Source organism: Scyliorhinus canicula, chromosome 2 (genome assembly GCF_902713615.1).
Source record: "Scyliorhinus canicula chromosome 2, sScyCan1.1, whole genome shotgun sequence".
NCBI lineage: Eukaryota > Metazoa > Chordata > Chondrichthyes > Carcharhiniformes > Scyliorhinidae > Scyliorhinus > Scyliorhinus canicula.
Window position 1 is genome coordinate 152,191,597 of NC_052147.1, and position 26,892 is coordinate 152,218,488.

The following is a 26,892-nucleotide window of genomic DNA, read 5'->3' on the forward strand; positions in this document are numbered from 1 at the left end:
GTGGAGGGGGGGGGCTGTGGTCCGAGGTGTTGTGGTGTTCAGGGACCTCCCCTACAGGGGTCACCGGCATGGGCCCCAGCACCTCCTCCTCCCTCGGAGTACCCGATGGCCCCTGAGCTTCTCCATGGGAAGGGGGTGTGAGCGGAGCCATCCCCCGAGACTCCCCCGACACCTGCTGCTGCCAGTCCTGGAGGCTCGTTCTGGGATCGGCCAGCGTCTGCACGTTAGCGGCCCTGGAGCTCAGGGAGATGGCCATCCGTGTCTGGGTCTGTGCGACGCCGGCCAGCACCTGGGCAATGGCGCCGATGACCTCAGCGATGGGTTGCTGGGGCTGGCCCATGGCCTGCTGGGACTGGGCCATGGCCTGCTGGGACTGGGCCATGGCCTGCTGGGACTGGGCCATGGCCTGCTGGGACTACGCCATGGCCTGCTGAGACTGGGCCATGGCCTGCTGGGACTGCGCCATGGCCTGCTGGGACTGAGCCATGGCCTGCTGGGACTGGGCCATGGCCTGCTGGGACTGGGCCATGGCCTGCTGGGACTGGGCCATGGCCTGCTGGGACTGGGCCATGGCCTGCTGGGACTGGGCCATGGCCTGCTGGGACTGGGCCATGGCCTGCTGGGACTGGGCCATGGCCTGCTGGGACTGGGCCATGGCCTGCTGGGACTGGGCCATGGCCTGCTGGGACAGGGCCATGGCCTGCTGGGACTGGGCCATGGCCTGCTGGGACTGCGCCATGGCCTGCTGAGACTGGGCCATGGCCTGCTGGGACTGCGCCATGGCCTGCTGGGACTGAGCCATGGCCTGCTGGGACTGGGCCATGGCCTGCTGGGACTGGGCCATGGCCTGCTGGGACTGGGCCATGGCCTGCTGGGACTAGGCATGGCCTGCTGGGACTGCGCCATGGCCTGCTGGGACTGGGCCATGGCCTGCTGGGACTGGGCCATGGCCTGCTGGGACTGGGCCATGGCCTGTTGGGACTGGGCCATGGCCTGCTGGGACTGGGCCATGGCCTGCTGGGACTGGGCCATGGCCTGCTGGGACTGGGCCACAATGAGGAGTGTCGCTGCAATCTGTAGCTGGCACTGGCTCATGGCTGCTTGTACGTGTGCAGCCCTGTCCTGGGCCACGGAAACCGTATGAACAGAAAGCCCCAGGCCCTGCATAACCTGACCCATGCCCGACACCATCACCCCCATTGCCTCGACCGCAGATGCTACCCGTGCGCTTTTGGCCGGGTTTTGCACGCATGACCGGCACCATTCCCTGCTCCTGCACGCGGATGCACTCCTCCACCTGCATCTGCAGGTGCTGCAAACCGGCCGTCATCCCCTTCTCTCATCCCTGGGTCCCTGACTGCATCGGGCCTATGGGTGGGTGTGGAAATCCCAGGACCCAGGACCCATCTGGGTGGCAGCTGGTTGCTGAGGCCGGGCTGCCCTCTGACCGTCCTGCCCCACGGCTGCTCCTACCTCCACCTGCTGTACCGGAGTGGCTGTGTTGTGCTCACCAGTGAGTGAGGGCAGCACGTTAGCACAAGTGGATAGCACAGTGGCTTCACAGCGCCAGGGTCCCAGGTTCGATTCCCCGCTGGGTCACTGTCTGTGCGGAGTCTGCACGTTCTCCCTGTATCTGCGTGGGTTTCCTCCCACAGTCCAAAGACGTGCAGGTTAGGTGGATTGGCCATGACAAATTGCCCTTCGTGTCCAAAAAGGTTAGGAGGGGTTATTGGGTTACGGGGATAGGGTGGAAGTGAGGCTTAAGTGGGTCGGTGCAGACTCGCTGGGCCGAATGGCCTCCTTCTGCACTGTATGTTCTATGTTCTATGAGTGTCCCAGGAGCGTCTCCACTAAATTGCCCAACCGAGTTGATAGTCTCTGCGATGGTGGAGGGTGAAGGAGAGAGCTGTGATGGTAAGCGTAAGTCTGTGTCATCATCAGAGGCAAAGTCCGGGGTCTCCTGTGTCATCTCAGGTGGCGTTCCTCATCCCTGTGTGTCCGCCCTCTGTGTGTCCGTCCTCTGTGTGTCCGTCCCCTGTGTGTCCGTCCCCTGTGTGTCCGCCCTCTGTGTCACCGTCCCCTGTGTGTCCGCCCCCTGTGTGTCCGTCCCCTGTGTGTCCGCCCTCTGTGTATCCGTCCTCTGTGTATCCGTCCTCTGGGTCTCTGTGTCCTGGGTCCTGGGTCTCTGTGTCCTGGGTCCCTGGGTCCTGGGTCTCTGGGTCCTGTGTCCTGGGTCTCTGTGTCCTGGGTCTCTGTGTCCTGGGTCTCTGGGTCCCTGTGTCCTGGGTCTCTGTGTCCTGGGTCTCTGGGTCCCTGTGTCCTGGGTCTCTGTGTCCTGGGTCTCTGTGTCCTTGGTCTCTGGGTCTCTGTGTCCTGGGTCTCTGTGTCCTGGGTCTCTGGGTCTCTGGGTCCTGGGTCTCTGGGTCTCTGGGTCTCTGGGTCCTGGGTCTCTGGGTCCTGGGTCCCTGGGTCCTGGGTCTCTGGGTCCCTGGGTCCTGGGTCTCTGGGTCTCTGTGTCCTGGGTCCCTGGGTCTCTGGGTCCTGGGTCTCTGTGTCCTGGGTCTCTGGGTCCCTGGGTCCTGGGTCTCTGGGTCCTGTGTCCTGGGTCTCTGTGTCCTGGGTCTCTGGGTCTCTGTGTCCTGGGTCCTGGGTCTCTGGGTCCTGTGTCCTGTGTCCTGGGTCTCTGGGTCCTTGGGCTCTGTGTCCTGGGTCCTGGGTCTCTGTGTCCTGTGTCCTGTGTCCTGTGTCCTGGGTCTCTGGGTCTTTGGTCTCTGTGTCCTGGGTCCTGGGTCTCTGTGTCCTGGGTCTCTGGGTCCTGGGTCCTGGGTCTCTGTGTCCTGTGTCCTGTGTCCTGGGTCTCTGGGTCCTTGGTCTCTGTGTCCTGGGTCCTGGGTCTCTGTGTCCTGGATCTCTGGGTCCTGGGTACTGGGTCTCTGTGTCCTGGGTCCTGGGTCTCCGGGTCTCTGGGTCTCTGGGTCTCTGGGTCCTGGGTCCTGGGTCCTGGGTCCTGGGTCTCTGTGTCCTGGGTCTCTGGGTCCTGCGTCTCTGTGTCCTGGGTCTCTGTGTCCTGGGTCTCTGTGTCCTGGGTCTCTGTGTCCTGGGTCTCTGTGTCCTGGGACCTGGGTCTCTGTGTCCTGTGTCCTGTGTCCTGTGTCCTGGGTCTCTGGGTCCTTGGTCTCTGTGTCCTGGGTCCTGGGTCTCTGTGTCCTGGGTCTCTGGGTCCTGGGTCCTGGGTCTCTGTGTCCTGGGTCTCTGTGTCCTGGATCTCTGGGTCCTGGGTACTGGGTCTCTGTGTCCTGGGTCCTGGGTCTCCGGGTCTCTGGGTCTCTGGGTCCTGGGTCCTGGGTCCTGGGTCCTGGGTCCTGGGTCTCTGTGTCCTGGGTCTCTGGGTCCTGCGTCTCTGTGTCCTGGGTCTCTGTGTCCTGGGTCTCTGTGTCCTGGGTCTCTGTGTCCTGGGTCTCTGGGTCCTCGGTCTCTGGGTCCTCGGTCTCTGGGTCCTCGGTCTCTGGGTCCTGGGTCCTGGGTCCTGGGTCTCTGTGTCCTGGGTCTCTGGGTCCTGCGTCTCTGTGTCCTGGGTCTCTGTGTCCTGGGTCTCTGTGTCCTGGGTCTCTGTGTCCTGGGTCTCTGGGTCCTCGGTCTCTGGGTCCTCGGTCTCTGGGTCCTCGGTCTCTGGGTCCTGGGTCCTGGGTCTCTGTGTCCTGGGTCTCTGTGTCCTGGGTCTCTGGGTCCTGGGTCCTGGGTCTCTGTGTCCTGGGTCTCTGTGTCCTGGGTCTCTGGGTCTCTGTGTCCTGGGTCCTGGGTCTCTGTGTCCTGGGTCCTGGGTCTCTGTGTCCTGGGTCTCTGTGTCCTGGGTCTCCGTGTCCTGGGTCTCCGTGTCCTGCGTCTCTGTGTCCTGGGTCTCTGTGTCCTGGGTCTCTGGGTCCTGGGTCTCCGTGTCCTGGGTCTCCGTGTCCTGCGTCTCTGGGTCCTGGGTCTCTGTGTCCTGGGTCTCCGTGTCCTGGGTCTCCGTGTCCTGGGTCTCCGTGTCCTGGGTCTCTGTGTCCTGGGTCTCCGTGTCCTGGGTCTCTGTGTCCTGGGTCTCCGTGTCCTGGGTCTCCGTGTCCTGGGTCTCTGTGTCCTGGGTCTCTGTGTCCTGGGTCTCCGTGTCCTGCGTCTCTGTGTCCTGGGTCTCTGTGTCCTGGGTCTCTGTGTCCTGGGTCTCTGGGTCCTGGGTCTCTGGGTCCTGGGTCTCTGGGTCCTGGGTCTCTGGGTCCTGGGTCTCCGTGTCCTGGGTCTCTGGGTCCTGGGTCTCCGTGTCCTGGGTCTCTGGGTCTCTGTGTCTCCGTGTCCTGGTGAGCTGGTGTCAGCGGCAGGTCGCCCTGTACTTCTAACCTTATCTGGCTTGGACCTACATCCTCTGACTTGATTACTTGCTGAAAAGTTTTTAACTTCAAAACTGTGTAAAATATAGTATAAACGCACTACCTCATGTGTTTCTATCGCTGGAAAGCTGTTGTCTCATATTTAACTGGCGTCAGCAGGATTTCACGCCGAAACAATGCAAACCTAAGATCCTGGCAATTGATTTTAAATGCTCAATAAAATAATTCACTTCTGATAAAATGCAAAATACTGTTTCCCTTCATGTAACTAAAATTTAAATCACTTGAATGTCATTTAACTTGAAAAGCAGGCATCAGCTTAACAGCATGAATTGCCACCAGCTATTTGCTTAACGCCATGAAGGCTATTTGCTTTTCAGAACCACCTTTAGCTGCTGCTGCTGTTAACCCTTCGTGGGACTTATCCCTTACTCTTAAAATCTCAAGTTTTTCCAGACTTCTATGGTTCAAATGACATATTTTCCTATTTTATTTTACAGTACGCATTCGGAAACTGTATCGCTGAAATGTCTCATTCTGTCACAGAGAACAATGTTTATCAAAGTGCCTCACCACTTCATCATATTTCTTGCGATCCTGATTATCGAACACACACGAGTTATACAGTTCAATCGCTTGTGGACCTGCCACAGTTAGCAGCAAAGCGATTTGCCTTTCAACAGGCATCGTCCGATAGGCCGAGGGCTGAAACATAGAGTTTGAACCGTTGCTTGAACAGCCACCAGTTTTCATCTTCATTACCAGACATCTGAAGCTGGGCGGGGGGCCCTCAGTTTTTCCATCTCGAGCTTCAGCATCTTCTGGTGCGTTGAGTCACCTCAGGTTGCAGTCCACCAGATCGGGCTTCCAGCTAAATGGCTACCATTGTCTTTGCCATCGCTATCTTTAAATCTTCACCACTCGTGGTACCATGTTGTATTTGGTCTTCTCCCTTGCAAAGGAATCCACCAAACACCTTGACTTGTCCAAACCAGAATCTTCATTGAGTCTTCCATGATAAGATTGTAATCTGTTTCAGAGCACGTTATCATGGAGTCTCCTTATACTCCTCTGGAACTACACCTAGCACCGACCATTCACCTGTATGTCTAACCACCATCTCCAACAACCATCTTGTGATGGCTGGATGTGCCTGCCCTTATTTGGGAGTTGCTGGTCACATGACCACGGTCTCGGGACTGTATGGTGTGTCTGCACTGCCACCTGCTGGTTGGAGGTCGCACACCATCCATCTATGATATCACCCACAGGCACATCACCACAATTCCCAGCCTCTTTAATCATAAGTAACCCTTCTCTGTCTGTCACTTTTGATCCCACAAGGTCATTGCTGAGGAGCAGGTCAATCCCGTCCATGGGAAAACTGGGGACAAATCCCATGGTCACCATTCCTGAGGAAAGGTGGGTCACTGATCGCCCCACCCCCACACCAATCAGACAGAGCCCAAGAAATGGATTTTCCCATAAACTCCAGCATCAGCTACCTTTCGGCACAGGCCTCCCGGTCTGGCCGTTCTCCTCAGGACCATCCTTTCAGGCCCGAGGAGGGCCCCTGCAGTTCCACACGTCCTTTCTCTCCCCGTGGATGCTCGGTTTCCTATCACTCCTCCGCTTTCTATCCCTTTCAGGAGAGCGATGGCACAGTGGTTAGCACTGCTGCCTCACAGCATCAGGGACCGGGGTTCAATTCCAGCCTCGGGAGTCTGTGTGGAGTTTCCTCCCACAGTCCAAAGATGTGCAGGTTAGGTGGATTGGCCAGGCTAAATTGCCCCTTAGTTTCCAAAAGGTTAGGTGGGGTTACTGAGTTACAGGGAGAGGGTAAAGGCCTGGGCTTAAGTTGGGTGCTCTTTGGGTGCAGACATGATGGGCTGAACGGCCTCCTTCTGCACTGTAAATTCTATGATTCTATGATTCAGGTGGTTGGGGAAGAGGAGGGAAGGGTTTCCTTTGGGGTGAATGGATCAGCTCATAATCATCAGCCAGGATTGCTGCCTGCCCCGTTACTCTCTGTGCTTTATTATTGGGGAAGGTTAACGCCTTGAGGAGAATGATTTCATAAGGGGTTTCATGGATTGCCTTTGCTTTAAGTTCCCTTACCCCACTAAGTTCCCTTACCCCACTAAGTTCCCTTACCCCACTAAGTTCCCTAAGTTCCCTTACCCCACTAAGTTCCCTTACCCCACTAAGTTCCCTTACCCCACTAAGTTCCCTTACCCCACTAAGTTCCCAAACCCCACTAAGTTCCCTAAGTTCCCTTACCCCACTAAGTTCCCTTACCCCACTAAGTTCCCTTACCCCACTGGTTGAAAACGCGCTGCTCAAGCCTTTCAGGACATTTCCTGAGGGGATAGAATTTCTGATGGTCCATCTCTGGCCTACACTGGTCTGCACTTCAAATAGCCCTTTCCTCCTCTCCGTTCCCTCTGGCACCCCATGATTCTCAGGTTCTGCCGACTCGGTCTGTTCTCCTGGCCGTCGACTTTGGGCCGGATTCTCCAAGACATCGCGCCGAAGTCACAAACGCGATCGGCCGGAGAATCGGCTCCGACACTGAAATCAGGTTTGATGCTGGTTTCGTGCTGAATCCGGATTCTCCGGACCGCTGATCCTGAAGAAATGGTGGCGCCCACCGCGCGGTCTGCAGAATCGCAATATCCACCCCGACGACCAATTCTCTGGGGCCCCAGCGATTCTGCGGCTCAGATTTGCCGATTTCCTGACGGCGTGGCTCTAACCACCGATACAAAATCGTGATCCCAGCGTGTTGGCTGAGGCGGCCTCGAGAGACGGTGGGAGTTGGCGTGGGAGGGGGCTGTGGGCTCCCGTAACCGACACACCGGCTGTGCTTTCTGTGGGGGGGGGGCTTGCCAGGGTCGGGGAGGGGAGGGGAAGGGGGTGCGTCAGGTCGAGCAGTCTGGGAGCCCCCGACATGACAGGGCGGTGCACACGCACCGAGCGCCATTACGACAGCCATTTTGTTGGCCACCCACCCCGGGCGCTGGGTGCACAAAGGGTTAACGGCCGTATGGTGCCAACCGGGGTGACCATGTAGCCCATGGTACCTGGTTGTGCACGGGTGTGTGCACCATGATAACATGTTTGCCCCTCACCCCCTGCAGAGTATCATGTTTGGTCACCACCCAGCGATATTGGTCACCATGGCGAGGCCGCTGCCCTGCAGCAATGTGGCAGCATCAGCGAAGGCGGTCGCCATGGCGAGGCCGCTGCCCTGCAGCCCTGTGGCAGCATCAGCGATATTGGTCACCATGGCGAGGCCGCTGCCCTGCAGCCCTGTGGCAGCGTCAGCGAAGGCGGTCACCATGGCGAGGCCGCTGCCCTGCAGCAATGTGGCAGCATCAGCGAAGGCGGTCACCATAGCGAGGGCCGCTGCCCTGCAGCAATGTGGCAGCATCAGCGAAGGCGGTCACCATGGCGAGGCCGCTGCCCTGCAGCAATGTGGCAGCATCAGCGAAGGCGGTCACCATGGCGAGGCCGCTGCCCTGCAGCAATGTGGCAGCATCAGCGAAGGCGGTCACCATGGCGAGGCCGCTGCCCTGCAGCAATGTGGCAGCATCAGCGAAGGCGGTCACCATGGCGAGGCCGCTGCCCTGTGGCAGCGTCAGCGAAGGCGGTCACCATGGCGAGGCCGCTGCCCTGCAGCAATGTGGCAGCGTCAGCGAAGGCGGTCACCATAGCGAGGCCGCTGCCCTGCAGCCCTGTGGCAGCGTCAGCGAAGGCGGTCACCATGGCGAGGCCGCTGCCCTGCAGCAATGTGGCAGCGTCAGCGAAGGTGGTCACCATGGCGAGGCCGCTGCCCTGCAGCCCTGTGGCAGCATCAGCGAAGGCGGTCACCATGGCGATGCCGCTGCCCTGCAGCCCTGTGGCAGGATCAGCGAAGGCGGTCACCATGGCGAGGCCGCTGCCCTGCAGCCCTGTGGCAGGATCAGCGAAGGCGGTCACCATGGCGGGGCCGCTGCCCTGCAGCCCTGTGGCAGCGTCAGCGAAGGCGGTCGCCATGGCGAGGCCGCTGCCCTGTGGCAGCATCAGCGAAGGCGGTCACCATGGCGATGCCGCTGCCCTGCAGCCCTGTGGCAGCGTCAGCGAAGGTGGTCACCATGGCGAGGCCGCTGCCCTGCAGCCCTGTGGCAGCGTCAGCGAAGGCGGTCACCATGGCGAGGCCGCTGCCCTGCAGCAATGTGGCAGCATCAGCGAAGGCGGTCACCATGGCGAGGCCGCTGCCCTGTGGCAGCATCAGCGAAGGCGGTCACCATGGCGAGGCCGCTGCCCTGCAGCCCTGTGGCAGCGTCAGCGAAGGCGGTCACCATGGCGAGGCCGCTGCCCTGCAGCCCTGTGGCAGCATCAGCGAAGGCGGTCACCATGGCGAGGCCGCTGCCCTGCAGCCCTGTGGCAGCATCAGCGAAGGCGGTCACCATGGCGAGGCCGCTGCCCTGCAGCAATGTGGCAGCATCAGCGAAGGCGGTCACCATGGCGAGGCCGCTGCCCTGCAGCAATGTGGCAGCGTCAGCGAAGGCGGTCACCATGGCGAGGCCGCTGCCCTCTGGCAGCATCAGCGAAGGCGGTCACCATGGCGATGCCGCTGCCCTGCAGCAATGTGGCAGCATCAGCGAAGGCGGTCGCCATGGCGAGGCCGCTGCCCTGCAGCCCTGTGGCAGCGTCAGTGAAGGCGGTCACCATAGCGAGGCCGCTGCCCTGCAGCAATGTGGCAGCGTCAGCGAAGGCGGTCACCATGGCGAGGCCGCTGCCCTGCAGCCCTGTGGCAGCGTCAGCGAAGGCGGTCGCCATGGCGAGGCCGCTGCCCTGCAGCAATGTGGCAGGGTCAGCGAAGGCGGTCGCCATGGCGAGGCCGCTGCCCTGCAGCAATGTGGCAGCGTCAGCGAAGGCGGTCACCATGGCGAGGCCGCTGCCCTGCAGCAATGTGGCAGCGTCAGCGAAGGCGGTCACCATGGCGAGGCCGCTGCCCTGCAGCCCTGTGGCAGCGTCAGCGAAGGCGGTCGCCATGGCGAGGCCGCTGCCCTGCAGCAATGTGGCAGCATCAGCGAAGGCGGTCACCATGGCGAGGCCGCTGCCCTGCAGCAATGTGGCAGCGTCAGCGAAGGCGGTCACCATGGCGAGGCCGCTGCCCTGCAGCCCTGTGGCAGGGTCAGCGAAGGCGGTCACCATGGCGAGGCCGCTGCCCTGCAGCAATGTGGCAGCGTCAGCGAAGGCGGCGCAGAGAGGAGGCAGAGGCTGCAGTAGAGGAGCCGGCTGCAGAGGGGCAGGTGGCAGCCATTCAGGCTGGAGGGCCACCGGCCCGAAAGGCCGAGGGGGAGGAGGAGGAACGGGACGTTGAGGAGGAGGAGGAGGAGGAACAAGACAGGAAGGAGGAGGAGGAGGTGGTGGTGGTGCCAAGGAGGGGCCGGATGAGGCCCCGCGTGGACCGTGCCAGGATGTCCCGTGAGGAACTCCCTGACCGGGCATGCAGGGGGAGACTGTGGATGAGCCGGGAGACTGTCGGACACGTCTGCCACATAATGGCACAGCTGGCACCGCAGGGGAGTGGGGAAGGAACACCCACACCCGGTGGCCGTCAAGGTGACGGTCGGCCTGAACATTTATGCCACGGGGTCTTTCCAGTCGCCGAGTGGGGACCTGTCCGGCATCTCACCGGCATCGGCGCACAGGTACATCCGTGCAGTCACTGACACCCTGTATGCCCTGGCGGACAGGTACATCCAGTTCCCTGTGGACCACACCCACCAGGATGCCCGGGCAGCGGGCTTCGCTGCCATCGTCGGAATGCCGCGGGTTCAGATAGTAATCGAAGGGGTGCACGTTGCTCTACGGCCACCAGCGGATAGCATACCGGGTTCCGGAGAATGTTCACCAACTGTAAACAGTCCCACTCCATGAATATTCAAGTGGTCTGTGACAACCAGATGAGGATCCTGCACGTCTGCACCCGGTACCCGGGCAGTGTGCATGGCCCTGTTTGTGTTGGCGCATCCTGTGATCCCCGGCATGTTCGAGGACCCCCCCACCCCCCCCACCCCCCAGCTGCGGGGCTGGTTGCTGGGCGACAGGGGTTACCCGTTGCGGTCATGGCTGATGACGCCTATATGGAGGCCACAGTGTGATGTGGAAAATCGCTACAATGATGCCCATTGTGCTACCAGGGGTGTGGTGGAGAGGTGCTTCAGGGTTCTGAAGATGCTCTTCAGGTGCCTGGACCGCTCTGGAGGGGCCTCCAGTACGAGGCCAGGAGGGCTGCCCACATCGTGGTGGTCTGCTGCATCCTGCACAATATAGCCCAGCAGAGGGGCGATGTGCTGGAGGAGGATGAGGAGCAAGGGCCGGCCTTGTCGTACGAGGAGCATGAGGGGGAGGGGGACAATGGGTGGGACATGGGGGCCAGCCAGGCTCAGGAAGCTGCACTACGCTATCGCCAGGGCCAGCGAGCATGGGACGCTTTAGTCGATGCACGTTTCACCAACTAGGGGCGCCTGCTGGGCAGGGGCACAGACACCATAATACCACATCCCCTCACCCCCTCACCTCCCACACCACCTGACACCCTCCCCTCCCACACCACCTGACACCCTCACCTCCCACACCACCTGACACCCTCCCCTCCCACACCACCTGACCCCCTCACCTCCCACACCACCTGACCCCCTCACCTCCCACACCACCTGACACCCTCCCCTCCCACACCACCTGACACCCTCCCCTCCTACACCCACCTGACACCTTCCCCTCCTACACCACCTGACCCCCTCACCTCCCACACCACCTGACACCCTCACCACCTGACACCCTCACCTCCCACACCACCTGACCCCCTCACCTCCCACACCACCTGACCCCCTCACCTCCCACACCACCTGACACCCTCACCTCCCACACCACCTGACACCCTCCCCTCCCACACCACCAAGCCACCAGCATGCACAGCCCCTCCATTATATATCCCTGCGGCACAATGAGCTGGGGGCACTTGGTTGGCAGTGACAGTGGGTCTGGTCCATGGGATAGAGGATGATGACAACCCGCTCTGCGATGAGCTCTGTGTTCCACATCGTTAGACAATGTCTGCCTCATGCCCACAGTAACACCTCCTACCAGGTGAGCACTGCATGCAGGCTGGACAGTCCATCACACGGTCCTGTCGAATAGCTGGGGACGGAGTGATGGGGACGGTCGGGGGAGGGGGCTGAACGTTCCACCCACTGGGCCTCACTCCCCCACCATCCCCCCCTCCCCCCTCACCCCCAGTGACCATCACTGATCGCCCCACCCCCACACCAATCAGACAGAGCACAGAGGCAGGTGTGAACGGTGATAACAGGTGTTTAATGTGAAGAGGTATATACAGTCTGTGCCCTCGCCCCTATAACTAAACTGTGCCCAGCACTGTGCCAACTTAACTTGTGTCTCACTTTTTGGCCTTCTGGGCCCTAACACTATGTCCAGGTGGTTCCCCAGACAGTACAGCAGGAGTGGAGGCGAATTGCTGAGCACCCTGCCCTGTGACTAGGGTCCCCATTGGCGCTTGTCTCCTGGGCCAGCCAGGCCTGGCTGGGCCCGGCTGCTCCTCGGACGTCCTCGGTGGCGTGGTGCGCCCTGTTCTGCCCGCTGCCCACCAGATTCACCAGGGACAGGGGGGGGAATGGATGTTCCAGGAACCCGGGACCTGTCTGGGCAGCAGCTGGTTGCTGGGGCCGAGCTGCCCTCCGACCAACCGGGCCCTCGGCTGCTCCTACCTCCACCTGCTGTCCTGGACTGACTGTGTGGTGCCCACCAGTGATTGTCCCAGAAGCCTCCTCGTTAATTTGCCCAACCGAGGTGATAGTCTCTGAGATAGTGGAGGGTGTAGGAGAAAGCAGTGCCGCAACGTCAATGTCCTCATCTGACCGGAAGTCCGGAGTCTCCCAGGTCATGGTCCCCTGTGTGTCTGTCCCCTGTGTGTCCGCCCCCTGTGTGTCTGTCCCCTGTGTGTCCGTCCCCTGTGTGTCCGTCCCCTATGAGTCTGTCCCCCTGTATGTCCGTCCCCTGTGTGTCCGTCCCCTGTGTGTCCGTCCGTCCCCTGTGTGTCCGTCCCCTTGTGTGTCCGCCCACTGTGTGTCCGTCCGTCCCCTGTATGTCCGTCCCCTGTGTGTCCGTCCCCTGTGTGTCCGTCCGTCCCCTGTGTGTCCGTCCCTCTGTGTGTCTGTCCCCTGTGTGTCCATCCCCTGTGTGTCCGTCCCCTGTGTGTCCGTCCCCTGTGTGTCCGTCCCCTGTGTGTCCGTCCCCTGTGTGTCCGTCCCCTGTGTGTCCGTCCCCTGTGTGTCAGTCCCCTGTGTGTCCATCCCCCTGTGTGTCCGTCCCCTGTGTGTCCGTCCCCTGTGTGTCCGTCCCCTGTGTCGCTGTGTCCTGGTTCGTCTCAGGCAGAGGGCTGGTGTTTTGGCTGCCTCCCTGTTGGTGCTTGTGGTCCGGGGGGGGGGGGGGGGGGGGGGGGGGGAGGTGTACCGGCCCTGGCACTGGCTGGGGGTTGGGTGCGGGGGTCCCAGGATGAGCCAGCCCCATCGCCGACTGGTCTGTAAGACACAAGGCAGCATGTATTGTTAGCCAGGAGGACGGGGGTGAGGAATGAGGGCTGTCGGTGTGTGGGGTGAGGGGTATGGGGTTTGCGGTGAGGGGGTGATGGGTGGAGGGGTCAGGGGTGTGGGGTGAGGGGTGAGGGGGTGTGGGTGAGGGGTGTGCACGGATGTTTCGTCAGTAGCCGCAACCAGACAGGGGGTCTCACTTGGTGGCGCGCCTTTGACATCCGTGTCGGCGACTTCCCTCTCCTCCATCCCGCCGACAATATCGAGTGGCCTCTGCTCGGGCACGGTGAGGGGACGCTGGTCTTCCAGTCTCCCTCCGGTCTTCTCCCGCTCTCGGCGGGTATCAGCGGTCTTGTCCTGGGGGGAGCTGGGAGTGGGGTGGGGGGGGGGGGGGGGGGGGGGGGGTGGGGGAGGGGGGGGGAGAGGGGGGGAGAGGGGGGGGGGGGGTGGGGGGGAGGGGTGGGGGTGTCAAACACAAACAGCAGCAGTGTTAGACGGTTGCTCACATGCAGCCCTGGGGGTTAGCTCTCTGATGGCATTAGTGCACAGGGTACCCGGCCATTGCGGCTGGCATGGGTGGGTGCAGCTATGTGGGTGGGGGTGGGACCGTCCCCCTGGGGCGGGGTCACATGAGGGGGATAGAGGGGTTGGTGCCAGGGGCACAGTGCTGGGTACTCACCCTGGCTGCCCTGAGGAGGTCGTGCAGTCCGCCCCACCACCCCGATGGCGCTGACGGCGTTGGCCAGCTCCGCTAGTGATGGGCCTGCTGTCCTGCGTCCCAGCCCGGGGTACAACACCAGCATCCTCTCCACCATGGCATCCAGGAGGCTCTCTAGTTCCCCGTCCCTAAATCGGGGTGCTGCTCTCCGCGCCGCCATCTTGCCTGCGACGCTGTGTGTGGGGGGGGTGGGGGGGTGGTGTGGGGGGGAGAATAATTAACTCCAACCGCGGCGTCGTGTCAATGACAGAATCGGCGAATCGGCAGCTGGTCAGTCTCCTGTTAGATGATGCACCCATGCTAGCCCCTTGTGGGCTGTTGTGGGCTGTTGAATGGCTCCAGCTGGGGTCCCGATGACTCCGTTGTGAAACTCCACGGTTTTCATGACGGCGTCAACACTTAGTCTCATTTTGGGAGAATCCAGCCCTTTGTCTTTCAGCCACTCCTGGGTTCTGACCAGGCTCGCTGCCTCGAACGCTGTGATCCAGTCCTCTTGGTCCGTGGCGGCCTTCTCGAGATCCCTTGTTGTCTTCTGCTGGGCCTCCAGCCTCCGCTCCATATTGCCCATCGCACCCTCTTGGGGGCCATCGCCGCTTCCACTGCCCTTCCGAAAGCTGCCAGAAGGTCTCTTCTCATCTCCTCCCTGTGTCTCTGGATCTCTGAGCTAATGAAGCCCGTCTTGACCATCAGTGCCTGGGTCTGTGCTGGGAGCTCTGCGGGGTCTGCCTCCCCAGTTCCGTGTCTCCACGTGTGCCCATCAGCTCTGAGGCTGAGGCTGAGGCTTCCCTCCCCTCGTCTCTGCTGGCTTTTCAGCTCAGTGGCTGACTTTTTCCCATATTGCTTGGCCGTGTGTTCGATGGGGGGTTAGGCTGTGGGTTTGGAGGTACTTTTGGTGCCTATTTGCTGGGGTTCAAAGGCCGTAGTCGAAGATCTTACACGAGAGCCACCTTTCCTGCGACCACTCAGGTCAGGACCGCCACCGGAAGTCCAAAAGAGCCCTTTTCACTTCCTCATCACTGGTGGGACTTTCCTCAGTCAACAGGGAGTAAACCTTGTGATCTTTCCCTGTCAGCTTACTTTGCAACAGCAAGGACCAGTGGAGAGTTGGTCACTCTGACTGTTTGGAAGAGAGAAAGAAGGTGTCCACGTCCTGCCTCATCAAAAATGGGGAAAACGGGAATGTTCCAGCCCTTGCGTCTCAACGAGGGGTGTGTTTAACTGTTGGCAGTTTAACCAACAATTAAAAATCATCCAGTTGGGTAATGAAGAGTTTGTTTGCTTTCTGATTGGACACAGGCCTGTTGACAGAACCAATGGTGGGAATGTGAGGGCGGAGCAGTTGAAGGAAGGATGTCATGTGACACAACCTCCAGGAAAATGTCCGACCAGAGTTGGTAACCTGAGTGTACGCCCTCCCTCCACAGCTCCTTCGGGGCAAGAATTATTTTGAATGTGAGGTTGTTCAGTTGTAATAATTGGATCTGGAATTACTGAACACAGATATTTCTGTGGGGAGAGGGGAAGAGGGGATGTGTGTTTGACTCAAGTTGTGATTCTATTCTCAGAAGGGGAAGCCGTTCACCCTCGCAGTGGATATTGGATGTGGCTCAGGTCAGAGCACCAGGGGATTGGCTTCTTACTTTGACAAAGTGGTCGGAATTGATGTGAGTGAAGCTCAGATTGAAGAAGCCAAGAAGGTGGATGGGCCTGATAACGTCTCTTACAGGTAACCATAGCGATGTCGAGGTTTTGCAGCAACTACAAAAACTAAAGGGACAGCCTTGTTGAGAATGATCCAATTTAGTTCAGGAAGATTGATCACATTCAGACTGATCCAGACCAATAAAGTTCATGCTCATAGGAATTCTCGATGGGATTTAATAAAACTACCTGAGTGACAACAGGAAATGTGGATCTGGGATACAGATACAAGGAGGTTTCAGTAGGAATGTTGAAAAAGGATTTGGATGTGATTATGGGTCTTTGACTGAAGATATCCAGTCAAAGTGATGCCATTATCAACAATCACGCCCTGTGCTTTATATTGAGGTGATCTGATTATAAATTCAATGTTAATCCTGTAGAATTTATTGGTATGGCCACAATTTGAATGTGAACACTGATGCTCAGGAAACACTGGGTCCATCTATCTGTCATGCACAACAATGATGCCTTTTCCATTGCAATATATACACCCCCTTCCAGAACTAGGTGATCCCCTGGGAGAGGTGAGAGTCCAGATCAATCCAGACCAGTCAACAGGGAAATTGTGTTTCCCACAATGACGGACCCTCGTTGCCACCGTCTGCCCTCCACATTCCGGTTTGTCCGACGGGTCCTCCCCGGGCTCATCCTCCAGCCCCTCCCGGTCCAGTGCCTACTCATCTTCCACCTCCAACATGGCTGCATGTTCCTCCTCCTCCACCTCCAGCTCGTCACCCCGCTGCTGGGCCAGGTTGTGGAGGGTACAGCAGCCCACCATAAAGTGGGCAACCCTCAGGGGGGTGTACTCCAGCACATCACCAGAGTGGTCGAGGTATCCGATGGACTGCTCAGTGACAGCCTAGATGGCTGCATTGACCTCGTTGTACCGGGTCCTCGCCTCGGCCTCCGGCCTCTGGATATTATCATAAATGTAAGAACTGCAAATGTGAATGAAATGTTTAGATTAACCACTAGGGGAGCTAGAGTTACAGGTATAAAAGGCATTGATGCTAAGCCTTGTGAGGGACAGCAGTAACGGAGTTAGCGACAGTACAGACTGAAGAAATGATAGTGTGAGTAAGAGCAGATCATAGTTTATTATAGTGTAGAGATTAGTTGTCAGTGAGTGTAGATTATCCACTGTGTATTATTTAGGAGTATGTGTCAAATCCAAATTAGTAGTGTTAATAAATTTATAGCTTTGTTCAAATTAAAGCTATTTTGTGGTCTTTATAAACACTACTCCAATCATCCTGAAATAAACAACACAAAGAACACCACAGCCTCCATACTGGCATCATTAGCCAGGTCCTCAGCGGGTACCCCCTCTCCCCCAAGGGCCATCCGGTCAACCTGGGGTTTCCTGAGAAGATGCTGATGATCTCTGACTGCCCCAGGATGTAGCTGTTGTACAAACTCCCTGGGAAGCATGCACACACATACATGATCGTCAGGTGGTGGTCGCATGTATGTTGAAAGTTCAGAGAATGGAACCCTTTCCTGTTAATGAAGGGCACTCCCGGAATTCCCGGTGAGCGCAAGGTGATAGACGTGCCATCTATTATCCCCTGGATTTGGGGCATCCTGGCAATGGCGGAGAATCCTGCTGCCCAGGCATCTTGCTGGGCTTGGTCCGGGTCAAAGTTCATATAGTCAGCTGCCTGGACAAACATGGCTGCAGTGACTTCACGGATGCACTTGTGGGCTGTCGGCTGGGAAATGCCACACAAGTCCCTGCTCGAATGATCCTGAGGCGTAAAGGTTCAGGGCTGCGGTGACCTTGACAGCCACCGGGTTCCTCCACGTGTTGCCTAGTCCACAAGGACATGGCACAGATGCCGCACTGTTCCCTTGTTCAGGTGGAGCCTCCTGTAGCACACGCTGTCCGTCATCTGTTCAAAGGACCAGCGACACCTGTACCCCTTGGGCCGTCACCGGCCAACCCCTCTGGGTCCCTTCCTGGCCTGATGGGCTGCCGGATCCTCAGGGTATGGACGCAATCTCGAGCTTCCCGGTCCACACACATACTGTGATGAATGGTATCGGTAACTGCTGTCACTGTACCTTGCCTTTAATACAATGGCCCTTTAAGACCGGGCTTGGAACCCTGGGGGACTCCGCCTCTGGCTCCGCCCCCAGGAAACGGTATATACGATGATGTCCACTGGGCAGCGTGCTGTGAGCACACTTCTCGGCAGCTGTCCGGTTCTCTGATGATTAAAGCCTTTGAATTACCAATCTGCTCTCCTGAGTCGTAATTGAGGGTATCTCACATACCCTCTAGTTGTGGGAATGTCCGCAGTGCTGAAGCCCAGCCCCTGTATGTGTGAATTTTGGCTGCTGCCTCTGTGGTATTGACATGTCCAGAGTTCAGGCACAGTGTCCAGACCCTCACAGCCTGATTGGGATGCTAGGCAGTAACAGTGGGCTGCGACATAGCATGCTTACCCACGGGAATCCACTTGGGAATATTTTGTTTATTAAACAGTCAGCAGCATGCCAAAGGATAAAAAAAGGAGAAAACCAAATCACTTACATCCATTAGTCGGCATTCACCATCGGTATAAACACAAAGCTCCAACTGTGCAGTTGTACAAAGAAACCCAAATGCACAGTAGACAGTAAACAGTCAGCAGTACTAAATTCCTCAATAGTCTGCTAGAACATCCCTGCAGCAAATTGCTCGTGTTCCACCCCTACGCAGTTGCCAGCAGAACCTCAGAGGTATCGTTCCAGTGCCTCCATCAAGGTGCTCAGTCAAGTCCGCCTCCAGCGCCAGCAGCAGGTCAGGCCATATTTTCCAGAACCGCACTCCAGGCCACAGAGGCAGGAGAGGTTGCAGCAAACAAGCATACGGCATCCAGGGGGTGGCAGCTACCTGGGTGTGAAGGCACACCCGCGCCTGGCCACCCTCCCTAAGCAGGAGACTCAGAGCCTCAGCAATGACCCAGCGACCCAGCGACCCTGCGACCCAGCGACCCAGCGACCCAGCGACCCTGCGACCCAGCGACCCAGCGACCCAGCGACCCAGCGACCCAGCGACCCTGCGACCCTGCGACCCAGCGACCCAGCGGCACGGCGACCCGGCGACCCGGCGTCCCACCGACCCAGCGACCCTGCGACCCTGCGACCCTGCGACCCAGTGACCCTGCGACCCAGTGACCCAGTGACCCTGCGACCCAGCGACCCAGCGACCCGGTGACCCGGCGACCCTGCGACCCAGCGACCCAGCGACCCAGCGACCCAGCGACCCACTGACCCAGCGACCCAGTGACCCACCGACCCGGTGACCCGGCGACCCAGCGACCCAGCGACCCAGCGACCCAGTGACCCAGCGACCCAGCGACCCAGCGACCCAGTGACCCAGCGACCCAGCGACCCAGCGACCCAGTGACCCAGTGACCCGGTGACCCAGTGACCCAGTGACCCAGCGACCCAGCGACCCGGTGACCCGGCGACCCAGCGACCCAGAGACCCAGTGACCCAGCGACCCAGTGACCCAGCGACCCAGGGACCCAGCGACCCAGAGACCCAGTGACCCAGCGACCCAGCGACCCTGCGACCCACCCACCCAGCCACCCAGCCACCCAGCGACACTGCGACCCAGCGACCCAGCGACCCAGCGACCCAGTGACCCAGCGACCCAGACCCAGCGACCCAGCGACCCAGCGACACTGCGACCCAGCGACCCAGTGACCCAGCGACCCAGTGACCCAGCGACACTGCGACCCAGCGACCCAGTGACCCAGCGACCCTGCAACCCAGCGACACTGCAACCCAGCGACACTGTGACCCAGTGACCCAGCGACCCTGCAACCCAGCGACACTGCAACCCAGCGACACTGTGACCCAGTGACCCAGCGACCCTGCAACCCAGCGACACTGCAACCCAGCGACACTGTGACCCAGCGACCCTGCGACCCTGCGACCCAGCGACCCAGCGACCCAGCGACCCAGGGACCCAGCGACCCAGCGACCCTGCGACCCAGCGACCCTGCGACCCTGCGACCCAGTGACCCAGCGACCCAGCGACCCAGCGACCCAGCGACCCACTGACCCAGCGACCCAGCGACCCAGCGACCCAGCGACCCAGCGACACTGCAACCCAGCGACACTGTGACCCAGCGACCCAGCGACCCAGCGACCCTGCGACCCAGCGACCCTGCGACCCTGCGACCCAGCGACCCAGCGACCCTGCGACCCAGCGACCCTGCGACCCAGTGACCCAGCGACCCAGTGACCCAGCGACCCAGCGACCCAGCGACCCAGCGACCCAGCGACCCAGCGACCCAGCGACCCAGCGACCCAGCGACCCAGCGACCCAGCGACCCAGCGACCCAGCGACCCAGCGACCCAGCGACCCAGCGACCCTGCGACCCTGCGACCCAGCGACCCAGCGACCCAGGGACCCTGCGACCCAGCGACCCAGTGACCCAGCGACCCAGTGACCCAGCGACCCAGCGACCCAGCGACCCTGCGACCCAGCGACCCAGCGACCCAGCGACCCAGCGACCCAGTGACCCTGCGACCCTGCGACCCAGCGACCCAGCGACCCAGCGACCCAGCGATTCAGCGACCCAGCGACCCAGCGACCCTGCGACCCAGCGACACTGCGACCCAGCGACCCAGCGACCCAGCGACCCAGCGACCCAGCGTCCCAGCGACCCAGCGACCCAGCGACCCAGCGACCCTGCGACCCAGCGACCCAGCGACCCAGCGACCCAGCGACCCAGCGACCCTGCGACCCAGCGACCCAGCGACCCAGCGACCCAGTGACCCAGCGACCCAGCGTCCCAGCGACCCAGCGACCCAGCGACCCTGCGACCCAGCGACCCAGCGACCCAGCGACCCAGCGACCCAGCGACCCAGCGACCCTGCGACCCAGCGACCCAGCGACCCAGCGACCCAGCGACCCAGCGACCCAGCGACCCAGCGACCCAGGGACCCTGCGACCCAGCGACCCAGCGACCCTGCGACCCAGCGACACTGCGACCCAGCGACCCTGCGACCCAGGGACCCAGTGACCCAGCGACCCTGCGACCCAGTGACCCAGCGACAGTGACCCAGCGACACTGCGACCCAGCGACCCAGCGACCCAGCGACCCAGCGACCCAGCGACCCAGCGACCCAGCGACCCAGCGACCCAGGGACCCTGCGACCCAGCGACCCAGGGACCCAGCGTCCCAGTGACCCAGTGACCCAGCGACCCAGCGTCCCAGCGACCCAGGGTTCCAGTGACCTAGTGACCCAGTGACCGAGCGACCCAGTGACACAGTCCCAGTGACCCAGCGGCCCAGTGACCCAGCGACCCTGCGACCCAGCGACCCTGCGACCCAGCGACCCAGCGACCCAGCGACCCAGAGACCCTGTGACCCAGCGACCCAGCGACCCAGCGACCCAGCGACCCTGCGACCCAGCGACCCTGAGACCCAGCGACCCTGCGACCCAGCGACCCTGAGACCCAGCGACACTGCGACCCAGCGACCCAGCGACCCAGCGACCCAGCGACCCAGCGACCCTGCGACCCACCGACCCAGCGAACCAGCGACACAGCGACCCAGGGACCCAGCGACCCTGTGACCCAGCGTCCCAGCGACCCAGCGACCCAGCGACCCAGCGACCCAGCGACCCAGCGACCCAGCGACCCAGCGACCCAGCGACCCAGCGACCCAGCGACCCTGCGTCCCAGCGACCCAGCGACCCAGCGACCCAGCGACCCAGTGACCCAGCGACCCCAGCGACCCAGCGACCCAGCGACCCTGCGTCCCAGCGACCCAGCGACCCAGCGACCCAGCGACCCTGCGTCCCAGCGACCCTGCGACCCAGCGACCCAGCGACCCAGCGACACTGCGACCCAGCGACCCAGCGACCCAGCGACCCAGCGACCCAGCGACCCAGCGACCCAGCGACCCAGAGACCCTGTGACCCAGCGACCCAGCGACACTGCGACCCAGCGACCCAGCGACCCTGCGACCCAGCGACCCTGCGACCCAGCGACCCAGCGACCCAGCGACCCAGAGACCCTGTGACCCAGCGACCCTGCGACCCAGCGACCCTGCGACCCAGCGTCCCAGTGACCCAGCGACATTGCGACCCAGCGACCCAGAGACCCTGTGACCCACCGACCCTGTGACCCAGCGACCCTGCGACCCAGCGTCCCAGCGACCCAGCGACCCAGCAACCCTGCAACCCAGTGACCCGGTGACCCAGTGACCCGGTGACCCAGTGACCCAGTGACCCAGTGACCCTGAGACCCAGTGACCCGGCGACCCAGTGACCCTGTGACCCGGTGACCCGGTGACCCAGTGACCCAGTGACCCAGTGACCCTGAGACCCAGTGACCCGGCGACCCAGTGACCCTGTGACCCGGTGACCCGGTGACCCAGCGACCCAGCAACCCTGCGACCCAGTGACCCGGTGACCCAGTGACCCGGTGACCCAGTGACCCAGTGACCCAGTGACCCTGAGACCCAGTGACCCGGCGACCCAGTGACCCTGTGACCCAGTGACCCTGTGACCCTGTGACCCAGCGCAGTCTCTTGTCCCAGAAGAAGTGAATGAACATTCTCAGGAGTTTGTGACAAAGTCAGGGGGAGGGGTCAAAGTGACCAGCCGGTACCACAACATGGAGGCTATCAGCTGGTTTATGACGAGAACTCAGAGAAGTCCTATCCAGCATCCCAAGCGAGCGGTGACCTTGGTCTCCAGATCCTGCCAGTTAGCCGGCCAGGATTCCTCAGCCGGGCAAAGGTGGGCTCCCAAGTAGAGGAGGCTGGTCCTGCTCCAGGTGAAAGGCCTGAGCTCCTCTGGGAGGGGGTCCATCCACCACGGACCAACCAGGAGTCCGGAACATTTGGCCCAGTTGATCCTGGCAGAGGACACGGCGGAGTACACAGCCTCCGCAGGTCAGCAGGGCCTGTGAACTTTATGAGCACATCATCAGCGTTAACTGAGAGGATCACCCCAATGCCCAGCCGGCACAGAACCAATCCCAACAACCTCCTCCACAGGAGGCGCAGGGAAGGCTCTGTGCAAATTGAATAGAGTTGGCCACACAAGAGGCAGCCCTGACCCACTCCTCTCCCAAAGCTAAGAGGCACCATCAGGGACTGGTTAACCTGAATGAAACACACTGTGGCAGTGAACAGAAGTCGGATCCTGGCAACAAAATGTTCCTGAACCCGAATGCTTGCAGAGTCCTGAGTAAATATTCATGATCCACTCTGTCGAACGCCTTGTCCTGATCTAAGGACAGTGAGACGCTTGACAGACCAGCTCCCTGGGAGCGGTGAATCAGGTCCCTGACCAGATGAATATTGTCATGAATGGTCCGGCCCGTGACTGTGTCGGACTGGTCAGGGTGGATTATCTGGTCCAACACGATGCCAAGGCAGGAAGACAGAGCCTTGGTGAAGAGTTTATAGTCTGTACTGCGGAGGGAGGCTGGTCACCAGTACTTAAGCACGCGGAGACCCCCGTTTTTGGGCAGCAGGGTGATAGTGGCCCCGCGCCACGAAAGGGGCATCTCCCCAGTCACGAGACTTTCCCCCAGGGTCCCTACGTAGTCCCTCCACAGGACTTCCCAGAACGCCCTAAAGAACTCCACGGTCAGCCCGTCCAGCCCTGGGGTCTTGTTGCTGGAGAGGCTGTCGAGAGCCTGTCAGCTCCTCCAGGCTGAAAGGGGCATCAAGCCTCCCGGCCTGACCTGCGGAAGGTCCCCCAACAAAGCTCTACAAGCATCCTCACTAGACAGATCCGGGGAGGAGAGGGCGCTGTAAAAGTTTTGGGTTTGGGCCGTAATGCCCTCTGGATCCGAGACGAGGGACCCGTCATCGGCCAGCAGCGTCTGGAGCTGCTGGCGGACACCCCACCTTTTTTATAGCGAGTAGAAGGGGGAGCTGCGGTCCATGTCCATAAGGAGCTGGATCCACGACCTCACGATGAGTTGTAGGTCCTGCAGCGCGCCCTTCTTCACACCAGCCGCAGGGGCAGGGCCTCATTGGGCTGAGCGAGACGTGACTTCAGGTCGAGGGTGCAGTTAAAATACACCCCCCACCCCACCCCCCACCACCCCCCACCCCTGAGGATGATGCACTCACCCGCGTCGATGGTGCAGAGTGTCATTTACTGGGGCCCCGAAGGGGAACGTAGACATTCACAAAATAAAGCAGCACGCCCCATCGCGGACCTTCAGGTGCAGCAATTGACCAAGCACTGAATCCCCAAGATCGGACGAGCAGCACTGAGTCCGCCCAGAGGTCGGGTTTCACCGGGTTCCAGTGACTGTGGTCTGTTAAAAGGCAGTCCTGGAGTTATCCAGGGTGCATGAGATCATAGAATTTACAGTGTAGAAGGAGGCTATTCGGCCCATCGAGTCTGCACCAGCTCTTGGAAAGAGCACCCTACCCAAGCCCACACCCTATCCCCATAATCCAGTAACCCCACCCAACACTCACGGCAATTGTGGACACTAAGGGCAATTTAACATGGCCAATCCACCTAAACTGCACATCTTTGGACTGTTGGAGGAAACCGGAGCGCCCGGAGGAAACCCACGCACACACGGGGAGAACGTGCAGATTCCGCACAGACAGTGACCCAAGCCGAGAATCGAACCTGGGACCCTGGAGCTGTGCAGCAATTGTGTTAACCACTATGCTACCGTGCTGCCTTGGCGACTTGGTGGGGAAGGGGGCATGAGGGCATCCACTGCCTCACTGCAGATGGACTCCAACTCGTCCCCCACGCGTTCCACTCAGCAGCAGTCCTTCTCCAGGCAGTCACCATCTGACTCTGAGTTCCCCACCATATTGAGTATGGTGGAGAGTATGGGCCCACCAACTAGCTCCAAGTGTGTCTCGACCCCACCACCCGTGTCATAGCTAGAGTGATAGATGATTACAGCATGGAAACAGGCCCTTCGGCCCAGCTTGTCCATGCCGCCCAGTTTCTATCACTAAGCTAGTCCCGCTTGCTCGCATTTGACCCATATCCCTCTGTACCCACCCTGCCCATGTAACTGTCTAACTGATTTTCAAAGGAACAAATTGTACCCGCCTCTACCACTGCCTCTGGCAGCCCGTTCCAGATGCTCACCACCCTCTGTGTGAAGAAAGTTCCCCCCTGGTCTCTTTTGTATCTCTCCCCTCTCACCTTAAACCTATGCCCTCTAGTTCTGAACTCCTCTACCTTGGGGAATAGATGTCGACTATCTACCTTATCTATGCCCCTCATTATTTTACAGACTGATGGGAACCTCTCAGGCTCCTCTCGACACATGGGGCCAGAGGGAGGCAGTGGCTCAGACACCCGGAGGGCTGGAGAATAGCCAATGTTGTTCCTTTGTTTAAGAAGGGCAGCAAGGATAATCCTGGGAACTACAGGCCAGTGAGCCTCATGTCAGTGGTAGGGAAACTACCAGAGAGAATTCTTCAAGACAGCATCTACTCCCATTTGGAAGCAAGTGGACCTATTAGCGAGAGGTAGCACGTTTTTGTGAAGGGGAGGTCGTGTCTCACTAACTTGATAGAGTTTTTCGAAGAGGTTACGAAGATGATTGATGCAGGTAGGGCAGTAGATGTTGTCTATATGGACTTCAGTAAGGCCTTTGACAAGGTCCCTCATGGCAGACTGATAGAAAAGGTGAGTCACACGGGATCCGGGGTGAGCTGGCAAGGTGGATACAGAACTGGCTAGGTCATAGAAGGCAGAGAGTAGCAATGGAAAGTGCTTTTCTGATTGGAGAGCTGTGACTAGTGGTGTTCCGCAGGGATCAGTGCTGGGACCTTTGCTGTTCATAGTCTATATAAATGATTTGGAGGAAAATGTAACGGTCTGATTAGAAAGTTTGCGGACGACACAAAGGTTGGTGGAATTGCGGATAGCGATGAGGACTGTCAGAGGATACAGCAGGATTTAGATTGTTTGGAGACTTGGGCAGAGAGATGGCAGATGGAGTTTAATCCAGACAAATGTGAGGTAATGCATTTTGGAAGGTCTAATACAGGTAGGGAATATACAGTGAATGGTAGAACCCTCAAGAGTATTGACAATCAGAGAGATCTAGGTGTACAGGTCGACAGGTCACTGAAAGGGGCAACACAGGTGGAGAAGGTAGTCAAGAAGGCATACGGCATGCTTGCCTTCATTGGCTGGGGAATTGAGTATTAAGAATTGGCAAGTCATATTGCAGCTGTATAGAACCTTAGTTAGGCCACACTTGGAGTATAATGTTCAATTCTGATCGCCACACTACCAGAAGGATGTGGAGGCTTTGGAGAGGATGCAGAAGAGATTTACCAGGATGTTGCCTGGTATGGAGGGCATTAGTTATGAGGAGCGGTTGAATAAATTCAGTTTGTTCTCATTGAAACGTCGGAGGTTGAGGGGCGACTTGATAGAGGTCTACAAAATTATGAGGGGCATAGACAGAGTGGATAGTCAGAGGCTTTTTCCCAGGGTAGAGGGGTCAATTACTAGGGGGCATAGGTTTAAGGTGCGAGGGGCAAAGTTTAGAGGAGATGTACGAGGCAAGTTTTTACACAGAGGGTAGTGGGTGCCTGGAACTCACTGCGGAGGAGGTGGTGGGAGCAGGAACGATAGTGACATTGAAGGGGTGTCTTGACAAATACATGAATAGGATGGGAATAGAGGGATACGGACCCAGGAAGAGTAGAACATTGTAGTTTCGATGGGCAGCATGGTCGGCACAGGCTTGGAGGGCCGAAGGGCCTGTTCCTGTGCTGTACTTTTCTTTGTTCTTTGTGGTGCCTTTGTGGTGCAAAGTTGCACCGGGCAGAGCGAGGCCTCGGGGATTCCTCCGGCACTCGGCCCCGACGCATCCTGTTCGGCGGCTGCGACAGCTCAGAGGCTTCTACAAGTTTTCTTGTCTTGTGTGTCTTCTTCCGGGGACAGGGCATAAGGCCGAGGGATAGGAACAAGGATGTCATGTGTATGGCACTGGGGCAGTGATGTTCCTCTCTCTCCCCTCCAAGGAGTGGGGCCTCTTCCTGGGGGTGGCCTGCTGTGGCCAGCTGGTTCTGCAGAGGGCCAGCGGCTGTATGAGTGGGTGCCCCCCCACCCCACCCCCCACCCCCCAGCCTCGACTCTCCACCCCTCTGTCCCTGCAACCCAGCCCCACACCCCACACCCACCCTCTGCCATACCACCCCCTCTCCCCCCAACCGGCTGCCACCCACCGGCGGGGCATCAAGCAGCCCACCCAAGGGCAACGGCCACAGTAGCCCTCACAGGGGGGCGCCGGATGGGGGTCGCGGAGCATACTGCTGGCACGGTAGTGCCAGCCACCGTACCCCTGTCAGCATCGGCGGGCGCCAAGGTCAGAGGTCCCCATGGTGCCGGGCAACGATGGGGCCAGGGGTGCTGGAATGGGGGGGTGTGACATGTGGGGGCAGAGTCAACATTGCCAATTGGGGCCACCATATTGCTCGTTGGACCTGGTTGGGCACAGGGATACACACCATGCTAACATATCTGTCTTCCTCCC

The 26,892-nt window shown here is 59.9% G+C and overlaps 1 protein-coding gene across 2 annotated transcripts in view; it reads left to right on the forward strand.

Moving 5' to 3' along the window:
• Nucleotides 1–26,892, forward strand: part of LOC119959756 (putative methyltransferase DDB_G0268948) — a 65,928-nt gene that overhangs the window by 8,526 nt on the left and 30,510 nt on the right. For both annotated transcript variants that reach the window (XM_038787852.1, XM_038787857.1), the window contains exon 2: nucleotides 15,248–15,408. In XM_038787852.1, the coding sequence (XP_038643780.1) occupies nucleotides 15,248–15,408 (161 nt within the window). The remainder of the gene's footprint in view (nucleotides 1–15,247; nucleotides 15,409–26,892) is intronic.